The 27,503-nt window shown below is 40.9% G+C and overlaps 1 protein-coding gene across 1 annotated transcript; it reads left to right on the top strand.

The window, feature by feature from the left end:
* PARD6B (par-6 family cell polarity regulator beta) lies at positions 1–26,992 on the top strand. The gene is made up of 3 exons (XM_077832079.1): positions 1–214; positions 11,263–11,485; positions 25,749–26,992. The coding sequence occupies exons 1-3, from the start codon at positions 149–151 to the stop codon at positions 26,573–26,575; spliced, it is 1,116 nt and encodes a 371-aa protein (XP_077688205.1). The 5' UTR covers positions 1–148; the 3' UTR covers positions 26,576–26,992.
* Positions 26,993–27,503: the final 511 nt, after the last annotated feature.

Here is a 27,503-nt window from a genome sequence, read left to right as displayed (position 1 = left end):
CGCAGCTAGGCGTTCTGTGGGGCGGCTCTTCCCCCGGCCTGGGTGCGTGTGAGGAGGCGGCAGGTTGTGGCTGGGAGGCTGGGCTCGGAGCTGCCCGGGTTCTCCCCCTCCCCCACAGCGCGCCAGGGGACACAGACCATCTGGCGGAATGAACCGGACCCACCGCAGCGCTGGGGGTAGCCGGGGCCTGTGCACCATGGAAGTGAAGAGCAAGGTGGGTAGCGGGCCTAGGGCGACGATCCGTGAGGGGCCGCAGAGGGCGGATCGACCCTTTGGAGGGCGAGCCCCCAGGAGAAGGAGCAGGGCGGGGGCGTCCGCTCCGTGAGGGGCCGCCGGGGGCAGGGCGAGCCCCAGTGGAGGCTGGGGGGCGGGGGCGTCCGCTCCGTGAGGGGCCGCCGGGGGCAGGGCGAGCCCCAGTGGAGGCTGGGGGGCGGGGGCGTCCGCTCCGTGAGGGGCCGCCGGGGGCAGGGCGAGCCCCAGTGGAGGCTGGGGGGCGGGGGCGTCCGCTCCGTGAGGGGCCGCCGGGGGCAGGGCGAGCCCCAGTGGAGGCTGGGGGGCGGGGGCGTCCGCTCCGTGAGGGGCCGCCGGGGGCAGGGCGAGCCCCAGTGGAGGCTGGGGGGGGGGGCGCCCGCTCCGTGAGGGGCCGCCGGGGGCAGGGCGAGCCCCAGTGGAGGCTGGGGGGCGGGGGCGCCCGCTCCGTGAGGGGCCGCCGGGGGCAGGGCGAGCCCCAGTGGAGGCTGGGGGGCGGGGGCGCCCGCTCCGTGAGGGGCCGCCGGGGGCAGGGCGAGCCCCAGTGGAGGCTGGGGGGGGGCGCCCGCTCCGTGAGGGGCCGCCGGGGGCAGGGCGAGCCCCAGTGGAGGCTGGGGGGGGGGGCGCCCGCTCCGTGAGGGGCCGCCGGGGGCAGGGCGAGCCCCAGTGGAGGCTGTTGGGGGGGGGGCGCCCGCTCCGTGAGGGGCCGCCGGGGGCAGGGCGAGCCCCAGTGGAGGCTGTGTGTGGGGGGGGGGGCGCCCGCTCCGTGAGGGGCCGCCGGGGGCAGGGCGAGCCCCAGTGGAGGCTGTGTGGGGGGGGGGGGCGCCCGCTCCGTGAGGGGCCGCCGGGGGCAGGGCGAGCCCTAGCCCCAGTGAAAATTGGGGCCCCAGCAGGAGGGGATCGTTGAGGAAGGGGGCTATCTGGGCTCAGGGAATCTCTTGTGGGAGCACACCCAGGGCTGCCTGTGAGTTGTCCCGGCATGGGGCTGGGCTGGTTCTGCACTGGGTGGATACTGTATGGGGTGAGGGGGAGCTGGGAGAGCTGCTGACTCACCTGCAGATGGCACCTTGCCAGGGTGGGGAGTATGTCTGCAAGGAAGATCCAGGTTGCCTAAGGGTAGAGGGGTGCATCTCCATGTTTTCAAGGGATCTAGGGCTGTTCCTTTTGCTTGGTCCCTGTGCCATGGCCTAGGAGCAAGATGTGGTATTAGTCAAACAGCTATCACCATAGGGTTGACACTAGTAATAATTAATGCTGGGTATTGTCCCTGTAGCCTTCTCTCAGCACTAGCCCCCTTGTCAGATCACTCTTCACTTTTTTCCCCCCCTCTATCCCCAACAGGGTTGTAGATGATTATCCACTGCAAAACTTGATATTCTTTAACAAAAGTTACAGCATGACTTTACTAATTGGGCAGGCATACTGCTTTCCCTACAATTACTCTACAGAAGTGTAAAACAAGACTGAAAAGGTTCCCCCTGAAACTGAATGCAGACTAACAGAATGCAAACTATATATAAAAAAACAAATGGAGACTATATAAGAAAGTTACTAGGAAAAAAAGGTGCTCAAAAATCAGTTTAGCTAACATGTTTTGAAATGCCCCTGATACTATGCTTTTTGACTAGACTAGGATAAGTGTATTTTTAAAAACATGCTAGCTAACATGTTAACATGATTTAAGGATCTTGTGTGAACAGAACAAAAATAAGTTGCCTTCCTAACATGTTTTTGGGGGAAAAAAAAAATCTTTTATCCTAGTCTATACAAGATCCTAATTTAGATGCAGTACAACAGCTCTGGAATCTTATCTGCTCATATAACCCACAATTGTCAAGGTGTTGAACTGTGTCTAAACGGGGTGTTAAGGAGTGTTTCATGTCATTTTAACTAAATTGAATTAGAGAGACAAGGTGGATGAGGTAATATCTTTTATTGGACCAGTTTTCAGAGTAACAGCTGTGTTAGTCTGTATTCGCAAAAAGAAAAGGAGTACTTGTGGCACCTTAGAGACTAACCAATTTATTTGAGCATAAGCTTTCGTGAGCTACAGCTCACTTCATCGGATGCAACATTAAATGACGTTAAATCCCAGTGTGAATGCTGTTGTTCAGAATTAATATGGCTGTAATTTGGTTTAGTTTAATTCATGCTGATCTAAAAAGCACATTTTCCCCTTGTCTAGGCAAGGCTTAAGAGTGCACATACACTGAGGAAACTTGTGTGTTTCTCCACTAGTGGAAGCTGTAATGCAGACTGGTTATAAACATTTTTACCAGTGTGAAGCCTAATCCTTAAATCCTGCGTCCTGTCTATTCTATAGATTCCATCTTAGTTTACAATAACTGGTAGCTTTAGTGTGGACAGGGAATATGCATTTTTAAGGGTTATGTGACATGGTGGTAAAAATATACCAGTATCTTCTGCTGTAGGTTGTATTGGTGCTAGAGCAAGTGAGGAACCGTGGGAGAATTTCAGAAGATTTGTGTGAACAGAAGCTAAAGGATGATGGCACCTGCTGACCATGACTCCAAGTAGAAGTTAAGCATGAGTGAAACTATAGTTGCTCTGAAGTTTTATTCTAACTCTCTTCATTGTAAATAGCTAAAGCAACACATGAGTATATATTTAAAAACAAACCCTATTTCATCCCAGACTTCTAGGTCTCAAAAATCCCCAGACAAATGTGGGTGTTTGAAAACAGGCTGAAAGTATATCATGGAACCAGAGATTTTCATGTTCATGCCTGTTTGATATCAACATAGATAGAAGAGGCTGTAAGTTCTTAGTGAGAAGGACAGTCTTTTTTGTAAAGTGTTTGTACAAGCTAGCATAGTGGGATGGTTCCTGGACCATGATTGGAGCTCCTTTATGCTACTGCAGTAGAAATGCTTTGATTCAGCACATCTTTTGTCATAATGATCATCTTCCCTGGTTGGAGTTGAGGAGAGAGATATACTTATGGTAAAGCTTTACTCTTTACCACACCCTGGAATTCTTTGCAACAAATGTTGTAGGTAGGTCTTTTTTTAAAAAGACTGGATAATTTTATCACTAAGAAATGTTTGTAGTTTCTATTTGCTGAAATAAGGGTAACAACTTATATCCCAAATAATGATATTTAAATTGCTGTTTAGGTCATGGGGACATTTCCCCCTTTAATACAGGGCTGCACAATAAGCAGTGTATTGAGGTTCCTCTTTCTAGAGGCACGGGGTTCAATCTGGTATGACAAATTCTGTGTCAAACTGGTTCTAGTATTCTAGACACATGGATAGGTATGTCTGCATTACTTCAGATCACTACTGCAAGAAGTTATCAAGTAATAGAGAGGCAGGATGCTACAGCCAGCACAAGACCAGTCAGCATTAGTCTGTTCTCTGTAACAATGCATGCTGAAAATCAGGGTTATCTTTTCTCAAAACAGTAACTATCAGTGTAGATCTGACAATTTCCTAGCATAGAGAAGAGATTTGTGCTTTTTGAAGTGCTACAGGGCACATCTTCACTGGCAATGTTAAAGTGCTGCCATGGCAGCGCTTTAACTTGGCTTGTGTAGTCATGGCAGAGCGCTGGGAGAGCTCTCTTCCTCTAAAAAAAAAAAAAAAAAAACCCACCTCGATGAGGGGCATAGCTACCAGTGCTGGGGGCGCAGTCTATACTGGCATGTTACAGCACTGAAACTCGCAGTGCTCAGGGGTGTGTTTTTTCACACCCCTGAGCGAGAAAGTTGCAGCACTGTAAAGTGCCAGTGTAGACCAGCCCACTGTTGGATAAATATTCTACTCTATTCTGAAATCCACCTCTTCAAGCACTCTCTCCTGTCTGAATAATCCCCCATAACTTTCTTGTCCTGTGTTTTGCATAGTGCAGCTTGTCTCTTTAAGAGTAAATATGTGATGTACAATTGCAAAAATTATGTTTTGGGAAAGAACACAAACTACAATGAAAGTAGAATATTTGTTCTGAAGTGGAAACAACAAGCACTACATTGGAAAAAATATGGGCCAGATTGAGACTCTCACTTGCATGATTGCAGTACCTGCACAAGCATGCAGACACAATAAATATGCTTGTAGCATATGCATGAAACTGTGCAATTATTTCTGAAAAGCTGGCCCTGCTGCAATATTGTAACTTCAAACATGCTGTCCTTTTTAGCTCATGTCAAATTTTATTTGATGTCTGTCACATTAAACTACAGCACTACTGGAAAATTATAAGTAATATACAAAAAGTTGCAATATACATATGTGGGAAATTCCTTGGATGTTGCATATTTCAAGTTCTTGGGGAAACAGTTAATGGGAACAAAGGAGAAGTTCTTTTATTGATGTCATAATAAAGCACACTGCTCTTGACTAAAGGGAGTTCCTCCTGCAGGTTTTATTTACTTATGCACAGGTGTGACTGAAATCAGTATGTGAGTCATTCATTCTACCTTTTTGTTGACTAATGTTACAGTACTTAGAGTATCTATAGAAGAGTATTTGCAGTGAATCCTTTATTTAAAAATCTTTAGGGGAGGGAGGAGTGTTGGAGTTCAGAAGGTATAGAATTCTTAATTTGTTGTGCTAACTGGATGACTTGGTGTCATTACTAATAAGCAAACGATAGGGTCCTTGTCTCTACTGGGTTTTCAGACTCCCAAGTTGAATGCAAATAAAACTTCTGATTATTTTTGAAAGTAATATGAGGAAGACACAGAATTGGTCACAACAATAGCAAAGGCCCCATTTCCTAATTGGCACATTAGACCTAAACTATGCAACATGAACCCAAGAAATGTGGTGCTGTCTCTTTAATCCTTCCCTGATCCACTCAAACTGTTTTATACAATTTTTTATTACATTTATGACTCCCAAAATCTTAAATTGTACAATTCTTGCTTTGCTAAGTGACTGTATTATAGAAATTGCTGGACACTTTTGGGTGTCATCTCATTGTGATGTTCATTTTAAGGGATATTTATTTTGATCTATTTGACAGCTTTCAAACTATTTGGAATATAGCAGTCAGTTTGGACTCCCCATCTTGATTATGAAAAATCCAGTTCAACCTCATGTTCATTACTGATCAGCTACAGAATATACAAAAATATTTCCAACAATCAACTAATGACTAGGCAGGTGGCGAATTCATGACTTATTACACCTACAAATTGTATACCCAGACTATGCAAAAACAGGCTAGTTTTATTGCTGACTTTTTCTCCCCTGTATCCCCTGAACCTGCCTTCTTGTTTGTTTTCATGTAAGGGATTATGTTAGCTATCACATTTTAAAAACATACCTTTTTCCTCGTGTAGACTTCAGTCTCTGCCCCCAAAGCTTACATTCACTCATACAGTCTGAACAGTGCTTAGCACAGTGGGGCACTTTGCTGCTTATGGTCTCTAGGTACTGTTGTAATATAGATAGTATAATGTAGGAGGGAGAGAAGTCTTGAAGTTTGGGGAACTGAGTAAGGGACAGTCTGCTTTGAAACAGGACTACTGCAAAGTGCATTAGTGAACTGTTAAAGCACATCAGTAGGGTCCATACAGGAGGAGTGGCGCAAGCTGGTACAAGGTAGATTCACTATCAGTAGAGCTGCACTGTAGAGCAGTGGTTCTCAACCAGGGGTCTGCAAGCAGGTTTCAGGGGGTCTGCCAAGCAGGGCCAGTGTTAGACTTGCTGAGGCCCAGGCCAGAAAGCTGAAGCCCAGGACCCTGAGCCCTTCCACCTGGGACTGAAGCCGAAGCCTGAGCAACTTTGCTTCACGGGTGTCCCTGTGGCCCCAGACAGTTGCCCTGATTGCTAGCCCCTAATGCCATTCCTGGTGTTATGCAGAAAACTAGTTGTTTTGGCAAAGGTGTGCTATGGAGTTTTTATAGCATGTTGTGGGGGGGGGGGGGGAGACTCAGAAAGAAAAAGGTTGAGAACTACTGCTGTAAAGCATTTCTGTCATTAGGGCTGAACTGGTGGTGAAATAAAAATCTGAATCTTGCTAGCGTGAACAGGCCTATGAAGTTTTTGAGGAATGGGGTTGTATCCCCTCTTTGCCTCTCCTTTTTAGGTAGGAGCAGAAGGAACTTAAAATTAGGGAGGGAGGAAATATGAATTAATTTCCTTCATGCCAACAACCCTTGAAAGTAATTAACTTCACCCTGGCACCCCACCACAATATCTGCCACTGCATCCAAAACCAAAATCATTAACTATATGATTAACTTGATGGTTCTGCTTTAATAATATTGATATGTGTCCTCTGCTCTGATTTTAGTATTGCCCTTTTCAGATGAATGGGTCAGTTCATACCTCTGAGGTATTATTTCAGGGTTGCATACAGACTTGCAGCATACAGTCACTGCATGGTTTTAAGTTTTCTTCATATATTGATGAGTTTCTTCTCAACCATTAGGATGAAATGGAGTTTTTTAAAGCTAAAGCTTGGTCTTAGACTGGTAATGGGTTGCTGGCCTTTTTGTGACTGTATTGGGTCCTGAAAGCAAAATCTTGGATACCAGCAAAATTTTTTAAACCTAGATTAAGATGAGACAAAACTGGTTTCAATAATACAGATAAATGGTGTGAAAATCTCACTCTGTAATAGCTTTGAAATTTTAAGTTTTGCCTTCAAGTACAGAAGTTTAAGAAACATGAGTTGGCAGTATCTAACGTTTTTGTTGCTTAGATTCTTATGCATATATAAAATCGGATGTCATATTCTGGAGTGACCCAGATCCTAAATGACTGATGCTTTTAATTGCTCATCTGAGCTATTCATATATAGTTGCCAGTCAGTCTTTCAGATTGTTTGGGGTCATCTCAGGGTACATCTACACTACAGTGGCACATCTATGGCACTGCAGCTGTAGCATGGACACTTCCTATATCAAGGGAAGGGTTTTTTGTTGGTGTAGGAAAATCACCTCTGACAGATGGTAGCTAGGTAAATGGAAGAATTCTTCTGTCAACTAGCTGCATCTAGAATCATAGGACTGGAAGGGACCACAAGAGGTCATCTAGTCCAGTCCCCTGCATCCATGGCAGGACTAAGTATTCTGTAGACCGGGGTGGCCAACAGGTGGCTCTGGAGCTACATGCAGCTCTTCAGAAGTTAATATGCAGCTCCTTGTATAGGCACTGACTCTGGGGCTGGAGCTATAGGTGCCAACTTTCCAGTGTGCCAGAGGGTGCTCACTACTCAACCCTTGGCTCTGCCACAGGCCCTGCTCCCACTCCACCCCTTCCCACCCCCTCCCCTGAGCCTGCAGTGGCCTTGCTCCTCTCTTCGTCACCCCTAGCTCCCAAGCCTCCTGCATGCCACAAAACAGGTGACTGAGAGGTGTGGGAAGGGAGTGGGAGGTGCTGATCAGCAGGGCTGCTGGTGCATGGGAGGCACTGGGAGTGGGGTTGGGGAGCTGATGGTGGGCTGCTGACATATTATTGTGGCTCTTTGGCAATGTACATTGGTAAATTCTGGCTCCTTCAGAGGCTCAGGTTGGCCGCCCTGATCTAGACCATCCCTGAAAGGTGTTTGTCTAACCTGCTCTTAAAAATCTCCAATGATGGAGATTCCACAACCTCCCTAGGCAATTTATTCCAGTGCTTAACCATCCTGACAAGAATTTTGTGGTAATGTCCATCCTGAACCTCCCTTACTGCAATTTAAGCCTATTGCTTCTTATCCTATCCTCAGAGGTTAAGAATTTTTCTCCTCCTTGTAGCAACCTTTTATGAACTTGAAAACAGTTATCACGTTCCCTCTCCATCTTCTTTTCCAATCTAAACAAGCCCAAATTTTTCAATCTTCCTTCATAGGTCATGTTTTCTAGATCTTTAATCATTTGTTGCTTTTCTGTGGACTTTCTCCAATTTGTCCATCTTTCCTGAAATGTGGCTCCCAGAACTGGACACACTACTGCAGTTGAGACCTAATCTGCATGGAGTAGAGCGGAAGAATTACTACTTATGTCTTGCTTACACCACTCCTGCTAATACATCCCAGAATGATATTCGCTTTTTTTGCAATAGTGTTACACTGTTGACTCATATTTAGCTTGTAGTCCACTATGACCCCCAGATCCCTTTCCGCATTAGTCCTTCCTAGTCAGTCATTTCCCATTTTGTATGTATGCAACTGGTGTTCCTTCCTAAGTGGAATACTTTGCATTTGTCCTTATTGAATTTCATCCTATTTACTTCAGACCATTTCTCCAGTTTGTCCAGATCATTTTGAATTTTAATCCTATTCTCCAAAGCACTTGCAACCCTTCCCAGCTTGGCATCATCCTCAAACTTTATAAGTGTACTCTCTATGCCATTATCTAAATTATTGATGAAGATATTGAACAGAACTGGACCCAGAACTGATCCCTGCGGGACCCCACTTGTTATGCCCTTCCAGCATGACTGTGAACCACTGATAACTATTTTCTGGGAATGGTTTTCCAACCAGTTATGTCCCCACTAGTAACTCCATCTAGGTTGCATTTCCCTAGTTTGTTTATGAGATGGTCATGGGAGACAGTACCAAAAGCTTTACTAAAGTCAAGATATACCATGTCTACCACTTCCCCCCCCCCCATCCACAAGGATTGTTACCCTGTGTGACAAAGTTCCTCCTCTGCCTTAGTGGGTCCTGCGCTTATTGACGGATTTGCTCGCCTCAGAGGTTCACAGCAGCCCTCAGTTTGGCCACTTTCATGGCTCAAATCTGCTGTTCGCTCAGTTAGCCTCATCACTGGCGAGCATGTGGAAAGGAAGAACAATCCCCACAGTCTCTGCTGATCCACCTAGTGGATCGGGGAACAGGCTGGAGACCTTCCCCTCTAGTGAAACCCACAGTCCAGTTCAACTCCTCTGGTATCAAGTTGGGGGAATGGAGGGAACCTGGGCCTGCCCTCTACTCCAGGTTCTAGCCCAGGGCCCTGTGGATTGCAGCTGTCTACAGTGGCTCCTGTAACAGCTGCGTGACAGCTACAACTCCCTGGGCTACTTCCCTATGGCCTCCTCCCAACACCTTCTTTATTCTTACTAGAGGACCTTCCTCCTGATGTCTGATAATGCTTGTACTTCTCACTCTGAGCTTCTTATGCCTCTTGCTCCCAGCTCCTTGCATGTGTGCCACAAACTGAAGTGAGAGCCTTTTTAAACCCAGGTGCCCTGATTAGCCTGCCTGTCTTAATTGATTCTGGCAGCTTCTTGATTGGCTGCAGGTGTTCTAAGCAGCCAGTCTGCCTTAATTGTTTCCAGAAATTTCCTGATTGTTCTGGAACCTTCCCTGTTACCTTACCCAGGGAAAAGGGACCTACTTAACCTGTGACTAATATATCTGCCTTGGGGGGGTGGCGTGTCCTGCAGAGAGCCCCCCCAGGCCGGGTTGCGATCTGTGTCCCTTTGTGTCTAGTCTGGAATTGGTTCCTGCCCAATAAAACACATTGGACCCCCCCCCCCCAAAAAAAATCACTCTCCTGTCATCTGGCCTGACGCTGTCACAGAAAGTTATCAGGTTGGTTTGACAAGTTTTGTTCTTGATAAATCCACCCTGACTGTTCATAGAATATCAGGGTTGGAAGGGACCTCAGGAGGTCATCTAGTCCAACCCCCTGCTCAAAGCAGGACCAATCCTCAACTAAATCATCCCAGCTGGGGCTTTGTCAAGCCTGACCTTAAAAACTTCAAAGGAAGGAGATTCCACAACCTCCCTAGGTAACACATTCCAGTGCTTCACCACCCTCTTAGTGAAAGTTTTTCCTAATATCCAACCTAAACCTCCCCCACTGCAACTTGAGACCATTACTCCTCGTTCTGTCATCTGCTACCATTGAGAACAGTCTAGATCCATCCTCTTTGGAATGCCCTTTCAGGTAGTTGAAAGCAGCTATCAAATCCCCCCCTCATTCTTCTCTTCTGCAGACTAAACAATCCCAGTTCCCTCAGCCTCTCCTCATAAGTCATGTATTCCAGTCCCCTGATCATTTTTGTTGCCCTCCGCTGGACGTTTTCCAATTTTTCCACATCCTTCTTGTAGTGTGGGGCCCAAAACTGGACACAGTACTCCAGATGAGGGCTCACCAATGTTGAAGAGAGGGGAACGATCACGTCCCTCGATCGGCTAGCAATGCCCCTACTTATACAGCCCAAAATGCCATTTGGACTGTTAATCACCTTATGTTCTAGATGTTTGCAATTGATTGTTTAATTATTTGCTCCATTATCTTTCCTGGTACAGAAGTTAAGCTGATTGGTCTGTAATTCCCTGGGTTGTCCTTATTTCCCTTTTTGTAGATTCTCACTATATTTGCCCTTTTCCAGTCTTCTGGAAGCTCTCCAGTCTTCCATTAATTTTCCAAGATAATCGCTAATGGCTCAGATATCTCCTCAGTCAGCTCCTTGAGTATTCTAGGTTGCATTTCATCAGGCTCTGACTTGAAAACATTTAACTTGTCTAAGTAATTTTTAACTTGTTCTTTTCCTATTTTAGCCTCTGATCTTACCTCATTTTCACTGGCATTCACTGTTAGACGTGCAATCACTACCAACTTAATGTACAGTTGGGGCATATGTTTATATAGCTACATCGCACAGGGTGCAGAATTTTTCAGAGCCCTGAGCAGTGTAGCTAGGTTGATCTGATTTTTAGGTGTAGACCGGGCTTTAACTTTACATGTGGTTATTTGGGCTCTGAGTGAAATATAACAGTAAAAACAAAAATATTTGCACAGAATCAAAAGTAAACACATTCTGATCAAGACTTCGCATTGGAGCAGATTACGTCAAGACAGAAATAATTGTATACATATTCTGAACTATGTGGCATGGCCTCTGATATTAGTACATCTAAAAGGTCACCTTTTCACTCAAAATTTAGAACCTTTTGGCTATGCAATAAGTTTATCATATTTATCATATTTTTGTAAATTAAATTTTTGACCTGGTGAGCACTTACTGTAACTTTCAAGTTGTCCTGTTGTCTTGGGGTACATGTTGATTTCTGTCTTACTAAAATCAGATGTCTGTCTTGTAGTTTGGAGCTGAATTTCGACGGTTTTCTCTGGAAAGATCCAAACCTGGAAAGTTTGAGGAGTTCTATGGATTATTGCAGCATGTGCACAAGATCCCCAATGTTGAAGTTTTAGTTGGGTATATAGACATTCATGGAGATCTGCTGCCTATCAACAATGATGACAATTATCATAAAGCAGTTTCCACAGCCAATCCTCTGCTCAGGATTTTTATTCAAAGAAAAGGTAAGTTCACTAATTTTGTGCATTGGTCGTGTCTACTATGTATAAAGCAGTATCCATGCACACGGTCACATATTTTGCACTAGTCTAATTTTTTTTTTAAAAGTCCCAATTAGACATTATCCTGTTTCTCCATGTTGACATGTACTGACTTCTTACTGATCTTCACTGGGAACTCCCAACTGTCCTTTGCAGCAAGCTGTTTGGAAACATATTGTGCACCATTGCTGTAGGGCTCGAGATTCCCCTCTGTCCTATACCTCTGCTACTAAGCTACTTTTCTCTTTTTTCTTTTTACATTTGGGAATGTCTGTAATACATTGATTTAAACCCCATTCGCTCCATCAAAAATCCATCCTCACTTCAGCTTTTATATGAAGTCTTCATTTATGAACATATTCAATGCTTAGTTTACTCAAATTGGATAGAAACATTAAAGCTGAATCAGCATTCTCCAGTGAACTTTTTGTATATTGTTTAAAGGCAGTTGCTCATGTCTCCCTTTGTTTCCACTGAAAGCTTAACAGTATCATGCATTCGTCAGGAAAACAGGTGGCCTGGTCACACGTTAACCAACATGAGGTTAAGTTCAAATGAAGGCAAGGCAGTTTGTAGTTTTAACACTATTAGCAGGTCGAGGTAAACATTGCATTCCTGCTAGTGTTTACCTCAACTTGTGAACAGGTGAAAACTAGAGTCTGCCTTGTCTTCACTGGAATTTTATGATGTGGTAAGAGAACACTTTTTCTCCTACTGTGGACACACCCTAGCAGGGCGGTGATTATTTTTACTTCTTTCTAATTTGTTAGCTTTATAAAGAGTTCATTATACTATGGCTGTGCTAGAATAAAAGTTAAATTTCCCCAGAGATGAATATTGTCTAGGTTAAGTGTAACATTATCACCTAGATTAAGAGACAGTAGCTCACTCCTGTCTGCATCCTGAAGTTCCTTTCATAACAGATTAACAGGTATTGTTGATGTGTTGGAAGGGGTAAAAGGGAATTCAAAGGCTGAACTAACATGGCTTTAATTCAGTCAAGATATATGGGAGTCTGTCTGCAAGAGAAACCTGACCTAGGGGTGAAACAAATGTGAAGGCCAGCTGGGCATATCTCTTTGCCCTCTTCCACAATATAAGAACACAGGGTACTCAGTGAAACAAAAGATACAGGGAAATACTGGGTTTTTTAATACTACTTTACTTAACTTGTAGAACTCACTGTCATAGAATATTAAAGCAGCAAAGTGAAAATAATAAATTTGACATCTAAAGGTGAAGAGAGTCTTAGGAAATCACTTAATTCTTCCTCGCTAATGTAAGCTTGTTCACTGCAGCACTTTCTGGCATTTGTGTCCTGCAGTATGGGGCTTTCTTTTTTTACCTGTGGATGACTATTCCATAGCATAATAAAGGTAGCCTGCAGTTACACTGGCTATAAGATTTTACAGGTGTAATCAATCTTCATGCTTCAGGACATAGACTAATAGGCAGCTAATGTCATGAACAAATTACCCCACAACAAAGCAGGACTGTGTGATTCTAATCACTTCCATTATGTGACCAGCTGCAAGTGTAATACTACTTTGCTTCAGCTTAATGCTTCCCTGTAGAGGTAGATACAGGGTGGCTGAGAGAGAGATTCTGAGGATAGACAAAAGCAGTAACAGTCCTAATGCTCACCATTGCTTTTTAAAACGAGAATTGTTTAGTCACTAGTTTGCAGAAAAAACATCTAATTGTTTCTGGCACCCCATTAATCCTCTATGCAATTAATTTTGGTCCTGCTTGATAACTGGTGGAATGAAAGAAGAGCTGGGTCTGAAGAATGTCTCTAGATGTTTTCCCATGCTTCCAGTGTTTTAAAACACCTGTAAAAGTTTTCCCAATTGAGTTTTGAAATGCCTCTAATCAATATTTAGATCTCCATTCTTTTCATAAATGTTAAATACTAATGTTAGGTTCAATGTGACCTTTTTTTATTTTTATTTTTTTTAATCTCATTAAATTACAGTTTTCCCCCCAGTATTGTGGTACTCTTATCAAATGTCTTCAGATGGTTCTGTTTATCTCTGGAAACTTGATGCTTGAAGGATAATTTTACCAATAAGTCCATTCCTTTGGAAGCATATCAGAGGGCTTGTCAACAAATTGTGCAATTCCAGGTGTTGAAGAATATAGGGTTGAAACTAAGTTTCAACAGTTGAACACTTTCTTTTTTTTAAATGATACATCACATACACATAAAATTAGTATAACCAGTGAGTTTGAGACCATTAAAACAGGAAGTTTTTATACCAAATTGACATTCACCTTTACATCTTTGTTGTTAACACCTTGTTCTTTGGCGTTCTGCCAAAATATTTGTCACTGTAACTATAAACTGATTAGCTTGATGTCAGTACAAAGGTGTCTTTGTACTCAAGGATATTGTTTTAGAAAATTTGTTTGGGGATCTAGGAGAGGTTAAACAGAATCTTGCTGCCTGGCAGAGTTATGGGAATTAGTTTTCTTCAAGCTTTCCCTACTTCTCCAAATTTATGTAACTCTAATTTTCTACCTTAAATTTTGTGCTATTTTAGAATCTTTAGACAACATCCAAAGCTAATTAGTATCCCAAAAAACCCTAATGGTTTGTATAGTCTGTTGATCTGGAAATGTGGTAGCATTCTGACTTGTAAGTTCATGGATACTGTTTTGTGTGTGTGTGTGTGTGTGTGTGTCCCGCACTGTGCATCATTGAGCTTTAAGAAATGGATTTTAAAAAGTAAAACACCAGCTCAGTAATAGAGATTTCTGAGAGAGTTACATTTACTGTGTTTTGAGGTTTTCTTTTGGTGGGGGAGGGGGCTGTTTTGTGTTGTAGGATAGGGTATTCTTGAAGTTCAGATCTTTTCTAACAGAGGCAGTTTCCAAAATCTTAATTTTCTTTTAAATGGCCCTTTCTTGCATTTTCAGGCATGTGTTCAAATGGAGGTGTCTTTTGTGGTATTCTTTAAGTTCTAGTTGCAAAAATGAGTTTAAGAAACCTGCTTTTGTAACTGGCGTTTAGGTTCCTATGGTGACTTCAATAAGTCTGACTTAAACTGGGGGAAAAAAATCTTAGTTCTGATAAACTCTATTTGCAAACCCCATTATGTCAAGATTACAGATCTTAAAACAATTAATGTTGCAAGTACACAATTTGCATGCAAGTTGCAGCTTAAATGTAAAATCAGAAAATGCAAAAGTTAACGTTAACTTGGTTCTGTGGTGTACCTTTTACAAGGAAAGAATGAACAAAGGAGTGCATACTACAGTTGTGCTATGTTACTGTTAGAGTCCTAACTCTTGCATTTTCTGTTTAATTTATACTGTACATTCTTGAATGTTGCAATACATGCTTCTTATGTACTGTAGCATTTAATTTCAGAAAGGGGAACTATACAAAAATGAGGAGGTTAGTTAAACAGAAATTAAAAGATACAGCACCAAAAGTAAAATCCCTGCAAGCTGCATGGAAACTTTTTAAAAACACCATAATAGAGGCTCAACTTAAATGTATACCCCAAATTAAAAAACATAGTAAGAGAACCAAAAAAGAGCCACCATGGCTAAACAACAAAGTAAAAGAAGCAGTGAGAGGCAAAAAGGCATCCTTTAAAAAGTGGAAGTTAAATGCTAGTGAGGAAAATTGAAAGGAGCATAAATTCTGGTGAATGAAGTGTAAAAATAATTAGGAGGGCCAAAAAAGAATTTGAAGAACAGCTAGCCAAAGACTTAAAAAGTAATAGCAAAGTTTTTTTAAGTACATCAGAAGCAGGAAGCCTGCTAAACAACCAGTGGGGCCACTGGACGATCGAGATGCTAAAGGAGCACTGAAGGATAAGGCCATTGCAGAGAAACTAAATGAATTTTTTTGCATTGGTCTTAACGGTTGAGGATGTGAGGGAGATTCTCAAACCTGAGGCATTCTTTTTAGGTGACAAATCTGAGGAACTGTCCCAGATTGAGGTGTCGTCAGAGGAGGTTTTGGAACAAATTGATAAACTAAGTAATAAGACACCAGGACCAGATGGTATTCACCCAAGAGTTCTGAAGGAAGTCACATATGAAACGGCAGGACTACTAACTGTCGTCTGTAACCTATCATTTAAATCAGCTTCTGTACCAAATGACTGGAGGATAGCTAATGTGACACCAGTTTTTAACTAGGGCTCCAGAGGTGACTCTGGCAATTACTTCAGTACTGGGCAAACTGGTTGAAACTATAGTAAAGGATAAAATTGTCAGACACATAGATGAACATAATTTATTGGGGAATAGTCAATATGGTTTTTGTAAAGGGAAATCATGCCTCCCCAATGTACTAGAATTCTTTGAGGGGGTCGACAAGCATGTGGACAAGGGGGATCCAGTGGATATAGTGTATTTAGATGTTCAGAAAGCCTTTGACAAGGTCCCTCACCAAAGGCTCTTAAGCAAAGTAAGCAGTCATGGAATAAGAGGGAAGGTTCTCTCATGGATTGGTAACTGGTTAAAAGATAAGAAACAAAGGGTAAGAATAAATGGTCAGTTCTCAGAATGGAGAGAGGTAAATAGTGGTGTCCCCCAGGGGTCTGTACCGGGCCCACTCCTATTCAACATATTATAAATGATCTGGACAAAGGGGTAAATAGTGAAGCTGCAAAATTTGCAGATGATGCAAAACTACTCAAGATAGTTAAATCCCAGGCAGATTGCGAAGAGCTACAAAAGGATCTCTCAAAACTGGGTGACTGGGCAACAAAATGGCAGATGAAATTCAATGTTGATAAATGCAAAGTAATGCACAGTGGAAAACATAATCCCAACTATACATATAAAATGATGGGGTCTAAATTAACTGTTACCACTCAAGAAAGATCTTGGAGTCATTGTGGATAGTTCTCTGAAAACATCTACTCAATATGCAGCAACAGTCTAAGTGAACAGAATGTTGGGAATCATTCAGAAAGGGATAGATAATAAGACCAAAAGTATCATATTGCCTCTATATAAATCCATGGGTCACTTCTTGAATACTGTGTGCAGATGTGATCACCCCATCTCAAAAAAGATATACTGGACTTGGGAAAAGGTTCAGAAAAGGGCAACAAAAATAATTAGGGGTATGGAACGGCTGTCATATGAGCAGAGATTAATAAGACGGACTTTTCAGCTTTGAAAAGAAACTACTAAGGGGGGATATGATAGAGGTCTATAAAATCATGACTGGTGTGGAGAAAGTAAATAAGGAAGTGTTGTTTACTCCTCATAACACAAGGACTAGGGGCCACCAAATGAAATTAATAGGCATCAGGTTTAAAACAAACAAAAGGAATTTTTTCACATAACATACAGTCAACCTGTGAAACTCCTTGCCAGAGGATGTTGTGAAGGCCAAGACTATAACAGGGTTCACGAATTTATCTAGTTTGTTTTAGAGGATAGGTCCATCAATGGCTATTATCCAGGATGGGAGGGATGGTGTCCCTAGCCTCTGTTTGCCAGAAGCTGGGAATGGGTGACGGGGAATGGATCACTTGATGATTACCTGTTCTGTTCATTCCCTCTGGGGCACCTGGCATTAGCCATTGTTGGCAGACAGGATACTAGGCTAAATGGACCTTTGGTCTGACCCAATATGGCTGTTCTTATGTTCTTATCTACCCCTCAGTTTTTAATGAAAAAACAAACAAACATAACCCTGAAGTCCACAATCAACAATTACGCTAAGGCTAAGCAATATAATTCTCAACCTGTCTTATTTTCACACCTAAAGGGCACTGGTAAGCCAAAGACTAGCTGATGCCTGTTAATACTGGGTAACACTCCATGGTCTGATAGCTGGATGTGCAATTTCTCCCCTGAGGCTTCTTAAAGCTAATTTTCTTCAGTCTCAAGAACAAAGTTTATTTCTGTAGTTTTAACTTCAAAACAGCTCATCATAAATGGCTCAGATTTTCCTAGAAAATTTACCTTTTGATAAGACAAAGTAAGGAAAACTGTTTCAGCTGAAGAGATTTCCTTTGGAAAGTGATGAGCACCTGGAAACAGAGTTGTAACTGACAGCATTTTACTCTCAACCATATTTACTACCAATGCTATAATAAACAGGTGATTTTTCCACATCTTTTTTATTAAAATACCAAGTTACAAGTACTTCGACAGTAAAAGTTACCAGGCTATTTTAAAAGGAAAACATGAGCATTGGAGTGAGAACTGCATAAAATGAGCACTCTAGATATGTTATCAGCAATCCAAATTTTATCATTAATAAGTAATGAAGCAAAAATACAGTGCATGTGCAACTCACCTCTGATGCTTGCTTTAAAATGGGTCTACTCTACAGAAAATAGAATAAATATTATGAAAACTGAAGTCTGTGTTTAGGTTTGACAGAGGAGGGGCCCATTCAAACAATATACATCCTGACAGATTTACATAGCGCATTCAGTGACTCTTAAAAAAAAAAATCCCCCGCTAATTGACCTTTTGAGCAACAGTGAGTTAAACCTTCTTGCATACTCTCTTGCATACCCAGTAGTAAACTCATGAAGGGTGGTGGCACTGCCTCACCTCTGCAAGGGTGGACTTTCCAAGGGGCAGAGGAACTCGTGGGGAGATGCATACTGCCTTTCACCAGCTTAGCTGAATTTGGCCTTGATTGTACAATCTTAAAACTAGACTTCTAAAATCTTAGGTATTTAGATAATTTCTAAATTTCTATTTATATGTAACAGTAAGCCCTGTAAATATTTCTACATCATTACAAGGCCTTTTCTGTATAAACAATCAGTGAGAGAGGCAGAAATTAAAGATCCCATGACTAAAACTAAATCCCTTGCCCCAGCTAACATTCTTTCTTAATAAAACAGGTTCTAATGTCCAAGGCTGTGTAACCTATTGTTTATACCTACAATAGTTTCTCCCTTTACCTACAGTAATTGTGCAGCTATCACTTAAATCAGTATCAGTTGAAAATCAACACGTGAACTTTCAGCCTAAAATTAAACTCCAGAAAAATGGCATTTATAATCCCAGATTTTTAACTAGAAGGGTTACAAATTCTCTGACCTGTTTTGAGAGCTTTTCATAGTTTGTTTCTTTCAGTAGTTAAATTTCACATTCAGCTTACAGTACCTTTAGTGCTGTAGCAAATTCTTATGGTGCTATGTGGTGCTCTTGTTTGGATTAACCATCTCTGGAAAAAGATAGACACTTCTCCAGGTACTTTTTCTAGGGGTATGATTTTTTTAAAAAATGGTCTAAATTGATGTCAAAGCTTCAGGAAAAAATACATGGTGATATTTAAAAGTTTACAAACTTCTGGTTTACAACCATGTATGCAGAGTGGATAAAATCTATTTAAAAAAAAAAATCTTTTTTTTTTTAAATTTTTGTTTAAATGATTTTCTTTTTAAAAATAAACCTGTTTTAAAATGAAATTTGAATTTAATACAAAATATAAGGCCTAAACTTATTGTAATCTCTTTCATTTAAATAAAAATAAATATGCTGAATCCATGAGCCTCTATCAAAAACCAAGTGAATTAAAGGCTGTGTTTCTATATAAAGATCTTTTCCTATGTAAAGAAAGATTATTCTAACTTTTGAGGTCAAGCTTTGTAAATATGGCATGATAGGTCAGCTGAAGTAACTTGTCTTAGGGTACATCTAAACTAGAAACACTACAGCGGCACAGCCGTAGTACTACAACTGAGCCTCTGTAGCACTGTGTAGTAGAGACACTTACTACAGCAACAGAAGTAGTTCTTAGAGGTGTAGCTAGGGTCAACAGAAGTCTTCCATTGACCTAGCAAAGTCTACACATTGGGGTTTAAGTTGGCTTAACTACGTCGCACAGGGAGTGCAATTTTTGGTAGCCCTGAGCATTGTAGTTAAGCCAACTTAACTTTGTAGGGTAGACGATCCCTTTAGGGGAGACTCATTTTTAAGAGACTTAGATGAGTAGGAACTTAAACTCTAGTCACTTTCACTTAGACATATTTGATATTCCTGGGAGACTTCTGCATAACTGCGCATGCGCAGAATTCATGGCCCCCCACAGATTTCTTTGCTTCCCCACAGAAAAATGACTTCTGATGGGGGGAAGCAAAGGAAAGCTGCAAAAGCGGTCACACGGCCCTCCCTGTGGCGCAGGCAGGTCGGTTCAGGCGCCTGGGGCAGCCGGTAGAGACATAAACTACTGCATGGACAGGAGGGGCAGTCATGCGTTCGAGACAGAGAGAGACACTCTGTCCTCTCCCGCTATTGCGGCATGCTTGGCATGAAGGGGCGTGGCTTTGGGGTGTTTCTGGGGAGGTAGGTGTGTCCCCTCAGGTAGAGCAGAATGTAGCAGCCTGCCTGACTCTTTTTGGAGATGGTAGCCCATATAAATTGTGAGTTTGAGTCCCCAGCCCTCGCTTGCTCTTCAGTTGCCTATGATGTAACACTGAGCATATGGCTGCATATATTTGTTGACTAATAACCGAAGTAAAGGGTCAATACTTGTTACATTACTATTAAACAGAGCGTGTTTGGGGGATTTCCTCCAGTGCTCCCCACACCCATTCTTCACCCATTGTATTGTAGTTTAAATAAATTACCAAAATAATTGAAACCAGTGTGATTATATTGCATTATTTTAACAAATAAAATATGCAGAATTTTAAAATATTGTGCATAGAATTTTTTATTTTTCGGTGCAGAATTCCTCCAGGAGTAATTTGAAAGTTTTCCCAGGCAGACCTGAAATCAGTTTAATTCAGTTAATCCTGTTTTAATAAATCATTTTGTATTAAATGTGAAACATGTTTTGATAAGAGGTGTTTAGGAATCCAAAACACTTAAGGTTGTTTTGTTTAATAAAAAAAATCTGCTTATTGTTTTGTTTTAATTTAATTCCAGTTACTATCCTAATGCAGCTTGACAATCATGAGCAAAAGTTAATTATCTAGTAAATAAGTAATGTATTAACCATTTTCTAACCTACTAAAATATGCAATTGAGAATCTAAAAACATTAAGCTATATAATTGCTTAAATATATGTAGTTATAGAACTCCTTCCTAAATAGCAAAAAGAGAGATACCAAATTTAATGTAAGTCAACATGTTTTTTAATGGTTATATCAACAGAGTGCACTTTTTTTTAGAAAATAACTGAAGCAGAAATGGAGGCCTATGGAAGTTCTTGCCTCTACTGTCCTGGAAGGTAGTCGTTCTAGTGGACGTTACCTGGTTCAGGAAAGAGGCCAAGCTTGTTGCTCTGTCCTTTCTCCCTATTTAACTTTCACCAAGATACAGTGCTATTTAGAACATGCCCAGTCTCCTTCCGAAGGACCTGTCAGTTTTGTGTGTGATGTTTGCTGGCCTCTTAATTTAATGGGGACCTTTCTATTCAAGAAAACTGGCAACCTAACCTGTAGGCTCTCCATAAGGATTGGGAGCACCTAAGTTTGTAATAACTAGATGATTCAGAGCTTGCTAGTTTTTTAGATGATCAAGGCTCATGCTCCCTGAGTGACCAATGTCCAGAAGGATAAGTAAAATTGATTATAGATTTTTTTTGTAACATTCAGAATGATTACTTAAGGCCAGAATTTTCAAAACCTTAAGACCACAATTGCTGTGATTGTGTGCAAATGGCCACTTTTAATCAATTGTTCAAGTATGTAAATTCACAGTATTGTGAGCCCAAACCCTAAAAATCCAAACCTTGATTTTACCCCCTTTCCTTTTTTGGGCTGAAAATAGTCAGCATTTTATCCATTATTTACTGATTTTCAACTAACACATGCTCGTATTCCAGATGAATATTGTTGATTTTATGCTACAGCTGTTTGACTATATAAAGCTGAAGATCTCTGTGTAGCTCACAAGGTTGTCTTTCCCCAGTAGAAGTTGGTCCAGTAAAAGATACTGCTTTACCTACCTTATCTCTCTAATATCCTGGAGCCAACAGAGCTACAATAATGCTGCAAATGAGTTTATAACATCTTATTTAATGAAAACTTAAAATTCTTGATTCCTAGGACTGCGCAATACCAAATTGAGTTCTCAAGGATGTCTGATATGGTGGGTGGACAAATTGGACTGAGACTGACAAGCCCATCTTAACTTTGATCTCTGTGGACCTTCCCATCACCTCTCTGCCCCTGTTGAATGTGTAATCATTGGCTTACACATTCAGTTTAAAGTTACACGCTTTGCACCTTGCACCCTGAACTTAAAAGTGCAGTTGTGGACTTTGAATGTACTGTCCCTAGATTACATTTTCAAATATATAACACATTTAATTTTCCTAACTTTGCATCAACTTTTTGCATAATTTTTTTCTTACTCTGAGCAGAAGAAATTAAGTATCCACAGCAATCTGAACTCTGCCATGTTGTATATGCACCTTAAATAAATATGCAATGCTTAATTTGTGTCAGGGCTGAGCCCCAGCACCTCTAGACTTGGCAGTTCATAGCCCCAACACCTCTGGGCTTGTTGCATCAGTTATAAATATAAAAAAAAAAAAATGCTTGAGCCTCAGCACCTCTTTCATGACAAATTAAGCACTGTGCATATTTAACATAGTAATTAGAAGTATTGGAAGTGACTCCATAGTTAGTGTTGCTTTTGAGGTTTGTATTTACAGTGAACTAAAATCAATCTTTCACATTTGAGCAGTTGAATTTAGTCACCAAATTTCATGCAAACTCTTCAGGAAGCAAATGGATTTTCTGTAACCTTTTTTTGTCAAAGGTTACAACAAAGATTTAGCACAGGGAACACTTAAAAATGAGCCCTTATTGATATTCGACCTAAGTTTTTTAAAAATTTGGACCCAATTCTTGCTTTTTTTTTTTTTTTTTCGTTCTCTAAGTAAGGAACCACAATAGCTCCAAACTTCTCTAACAGGCTGCTTTTTAAATTTTAAATAAAACAAAGTGAATCTTGTTATAACCTAACTAAACTCCCTGAAATGTAGCCAATGGAATTATTCCACTGAATGCATCCGAGGAAGTGAGCTGTAGCTCATGAAAGCTTATGCTCAAATAAATTTGTTAGTCTAAGGTGCCACAAGTCCTCCTTTTCTTTTTGCGAATACAGACTAACATGGCTGCTACTCTGAAACCTGGAATTGTCAAGTTCTTCTAGTTCCTTCCCATTTTTTACACTTCCCAGGTTTTTTCTTGCTGTGTTAGCTGTGTTCCTTTAACTCTTACCACTCCTGATCTTGGGAAGTTGAGGAGGCAGTGAGGGGGGGAGGGAGAGGAAGAGGCCACAGCATGGGAGGACACTCCCCAGAGCATTGCTGATTTAAATTCTTGGCATACCTCAAGCAGCAGCACCACAAAAATATTTTCTTTGCACTTGAAGCAGTGGCATATGTGGGACTATCCATGGTGGTCCTACCATAGCTCCCTCAGCTCTTCAGGGAGCAATAGCATGGAGGCTGGCATTGGCAGGGTTGAGTAAGTGGTGATCGGGGGGGTGAGTGGATATTTTGGGGAGACACCATGGCCTTCCCAGTGGGAGTTATATAGGAGTCCAGATAAAGGCAAGAAGTAGTATTGGATGTAGTATGGAAGTATTGATTTAACTAGAGACTTCCTTAGATTTGTAGTGTCTCGATTGATTGAAAATGCTCTTGAGCAGCCTTAATGTAAATTAGTTTTCTTTGTGTAGTATAAAATAGTGCATGTTTAAGGGGGTATATTAGTTACTTAGCAGCTAACTTTAAATTTCTTAGCTCTCTTGTTCACTTAAATTCTCAACCTTACATTGCATTGACTAGTTATTGTTAAATATTTAACATTTATATTACCTTGACTCTATATGAAGCCATGTTAGATAATCAACTGGTAAGATTTATATATTTCTTTTCCCTTGTCTAAAACATGCACTGTTAAATTTCATTGCATTATTTCACAAAACTATAGGCCACAGATTTACTGTGTCTCCAATAGGCCTGCAGTAGAGGGCTTTAAATGGGATGCATAGTATTTATGGGTAACCAAGAGGATACTTCAGGTCTTGTCTCACTTAATTTAAAGGCATTTTGTCGATAATTTTTGAATGTGCAAAGCTTGTGACATTGTAAACCATTTTGTTTAGTACACTGAAGGTCCATCTGTGCCTTTGATATTTCTTTGTCTGGGGCACTTAGTATTTTCCAACTGTTACATTCCAGAACCCCTTTTTTCAGACCATCATTATTACGTTTTGTATTTCCCGCTTTCAAACAACCACTTTAATGTTTACATTTTTTAGTATTTAAATTTGAAAGAAATTAGTTAGGTTAACTATTTAGAATTTGCCATCTTGGTTACTCAACTCAGTATTTAGATTTCCAAAGCACATTGTAGTATCTTGCACTACTGTGGTTCCTTTGCAGCTATTAATGTTCTAAGTAAACACAATCAGTACAGTTCACTTTTTAAGGGGTGAGGAAGATGTTTGCTAGTTTACTCTGACATGTTTTTCTGGTATGTGTATCTTATGAATCCCATATATGGAGCATTGCAGTGCACTACATATTTTTTTTAGTTCATCCAATTTACTTTCAAAGTCCCATGCAGAAACTTCATAAAGTCTGCTCAAATTTTACCGAAATTATGGAAATACTCTTTTCATGTACCGTTTGGATTAATATTTATCCTTTGAACCCTTCTGACTATATGGCATAATTGATAATTAGGGCACCAACAACGTGTACAAAGAAATTCTAGCTCCCTGGATCAAAGGGCTAGTTAGTCCCAGAAGGTCATATGCTAAGTGGAAAAGCAATGTAGTGGTGTCAGTTTTTCTATAAAGGGAATACAATGTTTGTATTTAAGATGAGGCAAAACTATAGCATAACATTGAAGAAGTCCTAATGTTAATTCAAGTAAGCCTAGTGAAATAAGATTGTTGTGAAATATCAAAACATTTATTGAGAATTATGCTGCGCAAAGATTTAACCATAGAAGTTGTCTTTGAAATGCATATTTAGCGACGTTTAAAGTTGGAGGAAAATGGGTGAGGTAATATGTTTCACTTCATTCACCTTGTGTGTCTAATATCCTGGGACCAACATGGCTATAAGAACACTGCATTTGTATTTCTGAACTAACAAGTAATTTTAGAGTGTTCTATAGCTAGCTAATTTTCTTTTCCATAAAAAACAGTTGGTGCATCTTATGCTTTGTAGGCTTCCCCCATCCAAAAAACAAACAAGAACAACAAACAAAAAGCAAAGGAGTACTTGTGGCACCTTAGAGACTAACCAATTTATTTGAGCATAAGCTTTCATAAGTTGCATCCAATGAAGTGAGCTGTAGCTCATGAAAGCTTATGCTCAAATAAATTGGTTAGTCTCTAAGGTGCCACAAGTACTCCTTTTCTTTTTGCGAATACAGACTAACACGGCTGTTACTCTGGAAAAAAAACAAAAAAAAACCTCTTGAGCAAATATAAACTATTCAGACACTTTTGTCACTCCAAATTATGGAAAAACAACTAGGAGTCCTTGTGGTACCTTAGAGATTAAGTCGTTGTTTTTACTGATACAGACTAACACGGCTACCCCTCTGAAACCAAATTATGGAAGTTATAGTATTGGCTACATCACTTGCCTTAAGTATTTCCTGCTGTGCAGGGTCTGTTTTTAGTTTATTACCAGCGATTTTTACCTACACCATGTAGGAGCAGGGGACAGCATTGTGTGGAATGAACTAAACTTTCTGGAGATTGAATCCAGGTCAATTGGCTAGCATCCAGATACTTGACAATAAAAGGGAAAGCAGCCAGTGAACCCTTTTCATGCTTTCTGTTCCAGTGAACTGAAACTTAGGGGGAAGGGAGAAATTTTAATAAATGGAATCACTTTCTGTATAAGAATTTTAGGTGTGTGTGTGTGTGTGTGTGTGTGTGTGTGGAGAGAGAGACTCTGACTATTTTTGATAAACATCTTGTTTTAAAACAGCTGGATTCTCATTCTTGCCTCCTCCAATACACTATTAATTTTGCTTAATTTTTTTGAAATACTTACAATAGCTTTTTTCTTTGGTGATTGTAAAGTGAAGTGACTTTAAATCAAGATAGTTTATTTTGTTAATGTTAGAATAATTACCTCCCTGACAGAGAAAATTGTTGCTGGTACAGAATGCTGAGAACTTTTTACTAGACATTTTGCACCTTGTCAGCCTAAAACTTTCTTTACTGACAGCCATGCTATGCAGAACAGAGTAGTTCACGCTGTACTAATTACCAATATATGCTGTCTTTTTACAGAAGATGCAGACTACAGTGCCTTTGGTACAGATACTATGACAAGGAAGAAAAATGTCTTATCAAATGTGTTGCGTCCGGATAACCACAGAAAGAAACCACATATTGTCATTAGCATGCCGCAAGACTTCAGACCAGTGTCATCTATTATTGATGTGGACATTCTCCCAGAAACCCATCGCAGGGTGCGACTTTACAAATATGGAACTGACAAACCACTTGGATTCTATATACGGGATGGCTCTAGTGTCAGAGTAACACCACATGGATTGGAGAAAGTACCTGGGATTTTCATATCCAGGCTTGTTCCTGGAGGCCTGGCTCAAAGCACAGGCTTACTGGCAGTTAATGATGAAGTACTGGAGGTAAATGGGATAGAAGTCTCAGGGAAGAGCCTTGATCAAGTTACAGACATGATGATTGCAAATAGCCGTAACCTGATCATTACAGTGAGACCAGCAAATCAGAGAAACAATGTTGTTAGGAACAGTAGGACTTCTGGGAGCTCAGGTCAATCTACTGATACTAGTCTTCCAGGTTACACACCACACAGTGTGCAGAACTTCCATCCAGAAGAAGATGACAGTGATGAAGAAGACATCATTATTGAGGATAATGGTGAGCCACAGCAGATTCCAAAAGCTGTCCCTACCAGTGAGAGTCTGGAATCATTAACACAAATTGAACTCCTTCATGAGTCAACACAAAATGGTTTCATTCCTTTTAGTGAAGTAAACTTATGCCATTCAGTAGGCAACATTAACATGGAGTATGAAATACACGATCCAGACAAAAAGTCCTTAGAAGATGGGACAATTATAACATTATGAAACTGCCTCAATGGTGTATTTACATTAACTGAAGATGCCATACAACTTTTAATTTTGCTTGATGTATAATGCAATTTATACCTCTCAACCTACCAGTCTTTAAGACCTGCAAACAAATGTAAGGAAAAACAGTAAATGCAGGAAGCTTAAAATTATGTGGGCTGATTAATGTCAGTTTTATAATTCTGTAATTCCATGTAAATATTTTGTAAGGATAGAAGGTAGATGACCCTGGCTGTGATGGGATGGCGGTAAAATGAAGGATAGTTGAGAGGTATTGACCGCATGTTTACTTCCAGAGGTACTTATACTACTGGTTTTAAAGAGTAAATTTCCATTACCATGTGAGGTGGATCAGATAGTGAAGCTGCATGTCTAATCTGAATTTATGGTCATGTGAGTTTACCCCTTAATGACACAATTAACAATGATTGATTGTATGATGGTATGAACAATTGATGGTATGATGGGATAACATGGTTTTGGTAATTAAATATTCATGGTAAATAGGCCCAATGGCCTGTGATGGGTTTTAGATGGGGTAAGATCCAAGTTACCTGGGAAAGAATTTTCTGGGAAAATTTTCTGTAGTATCTGGCTGATGAATCTTGCCCATATGCTCAGGGTTTAGCTGATCGCCATATTTGGGGTCGGGAAGGAATTTTCCTCCAGGGCAGATTGGAAGAGGCCCTGGAGGTTTTTCGCCTTCCTCTGTAGCATGGGGCACGGGTCACTTGCTGGAGGATTCTCTGCTCCTTGAGGTCTTTAAACTACAATTTGAGGACTTCAATAGCACAGATATAGGTGTGAGGTTTTTTTTTTTTTGTAGGAGTGGTGGGTGAAATTCTGTGGCCTGCGTTGTGCAGGAGGTCAGACTAGATGATCATAATGGTCCCTTCTGACCTAAATATCTATGAATCTATGAATG

The sequence above is a fragment of the Eretmochelys imbricata genome, chromosome 13, assembly GCF_965152235.1.
Source record: "Eretmochelys imbricata isolate rEreImb1 chromosome 13, rEreImb1.hap1, whole genome shotgun sequence".
NCBI lineage: Eukaryota > Metazoa > Chordata > Testudines > Cheloniidae > Eretmochelys > Eretmochelys imbricata.
The sequence above is the reverse complement of the archived record's forward strand: the minus strand, read 5'-3'. Positions and strand labels throughout refer to the sequence as shown.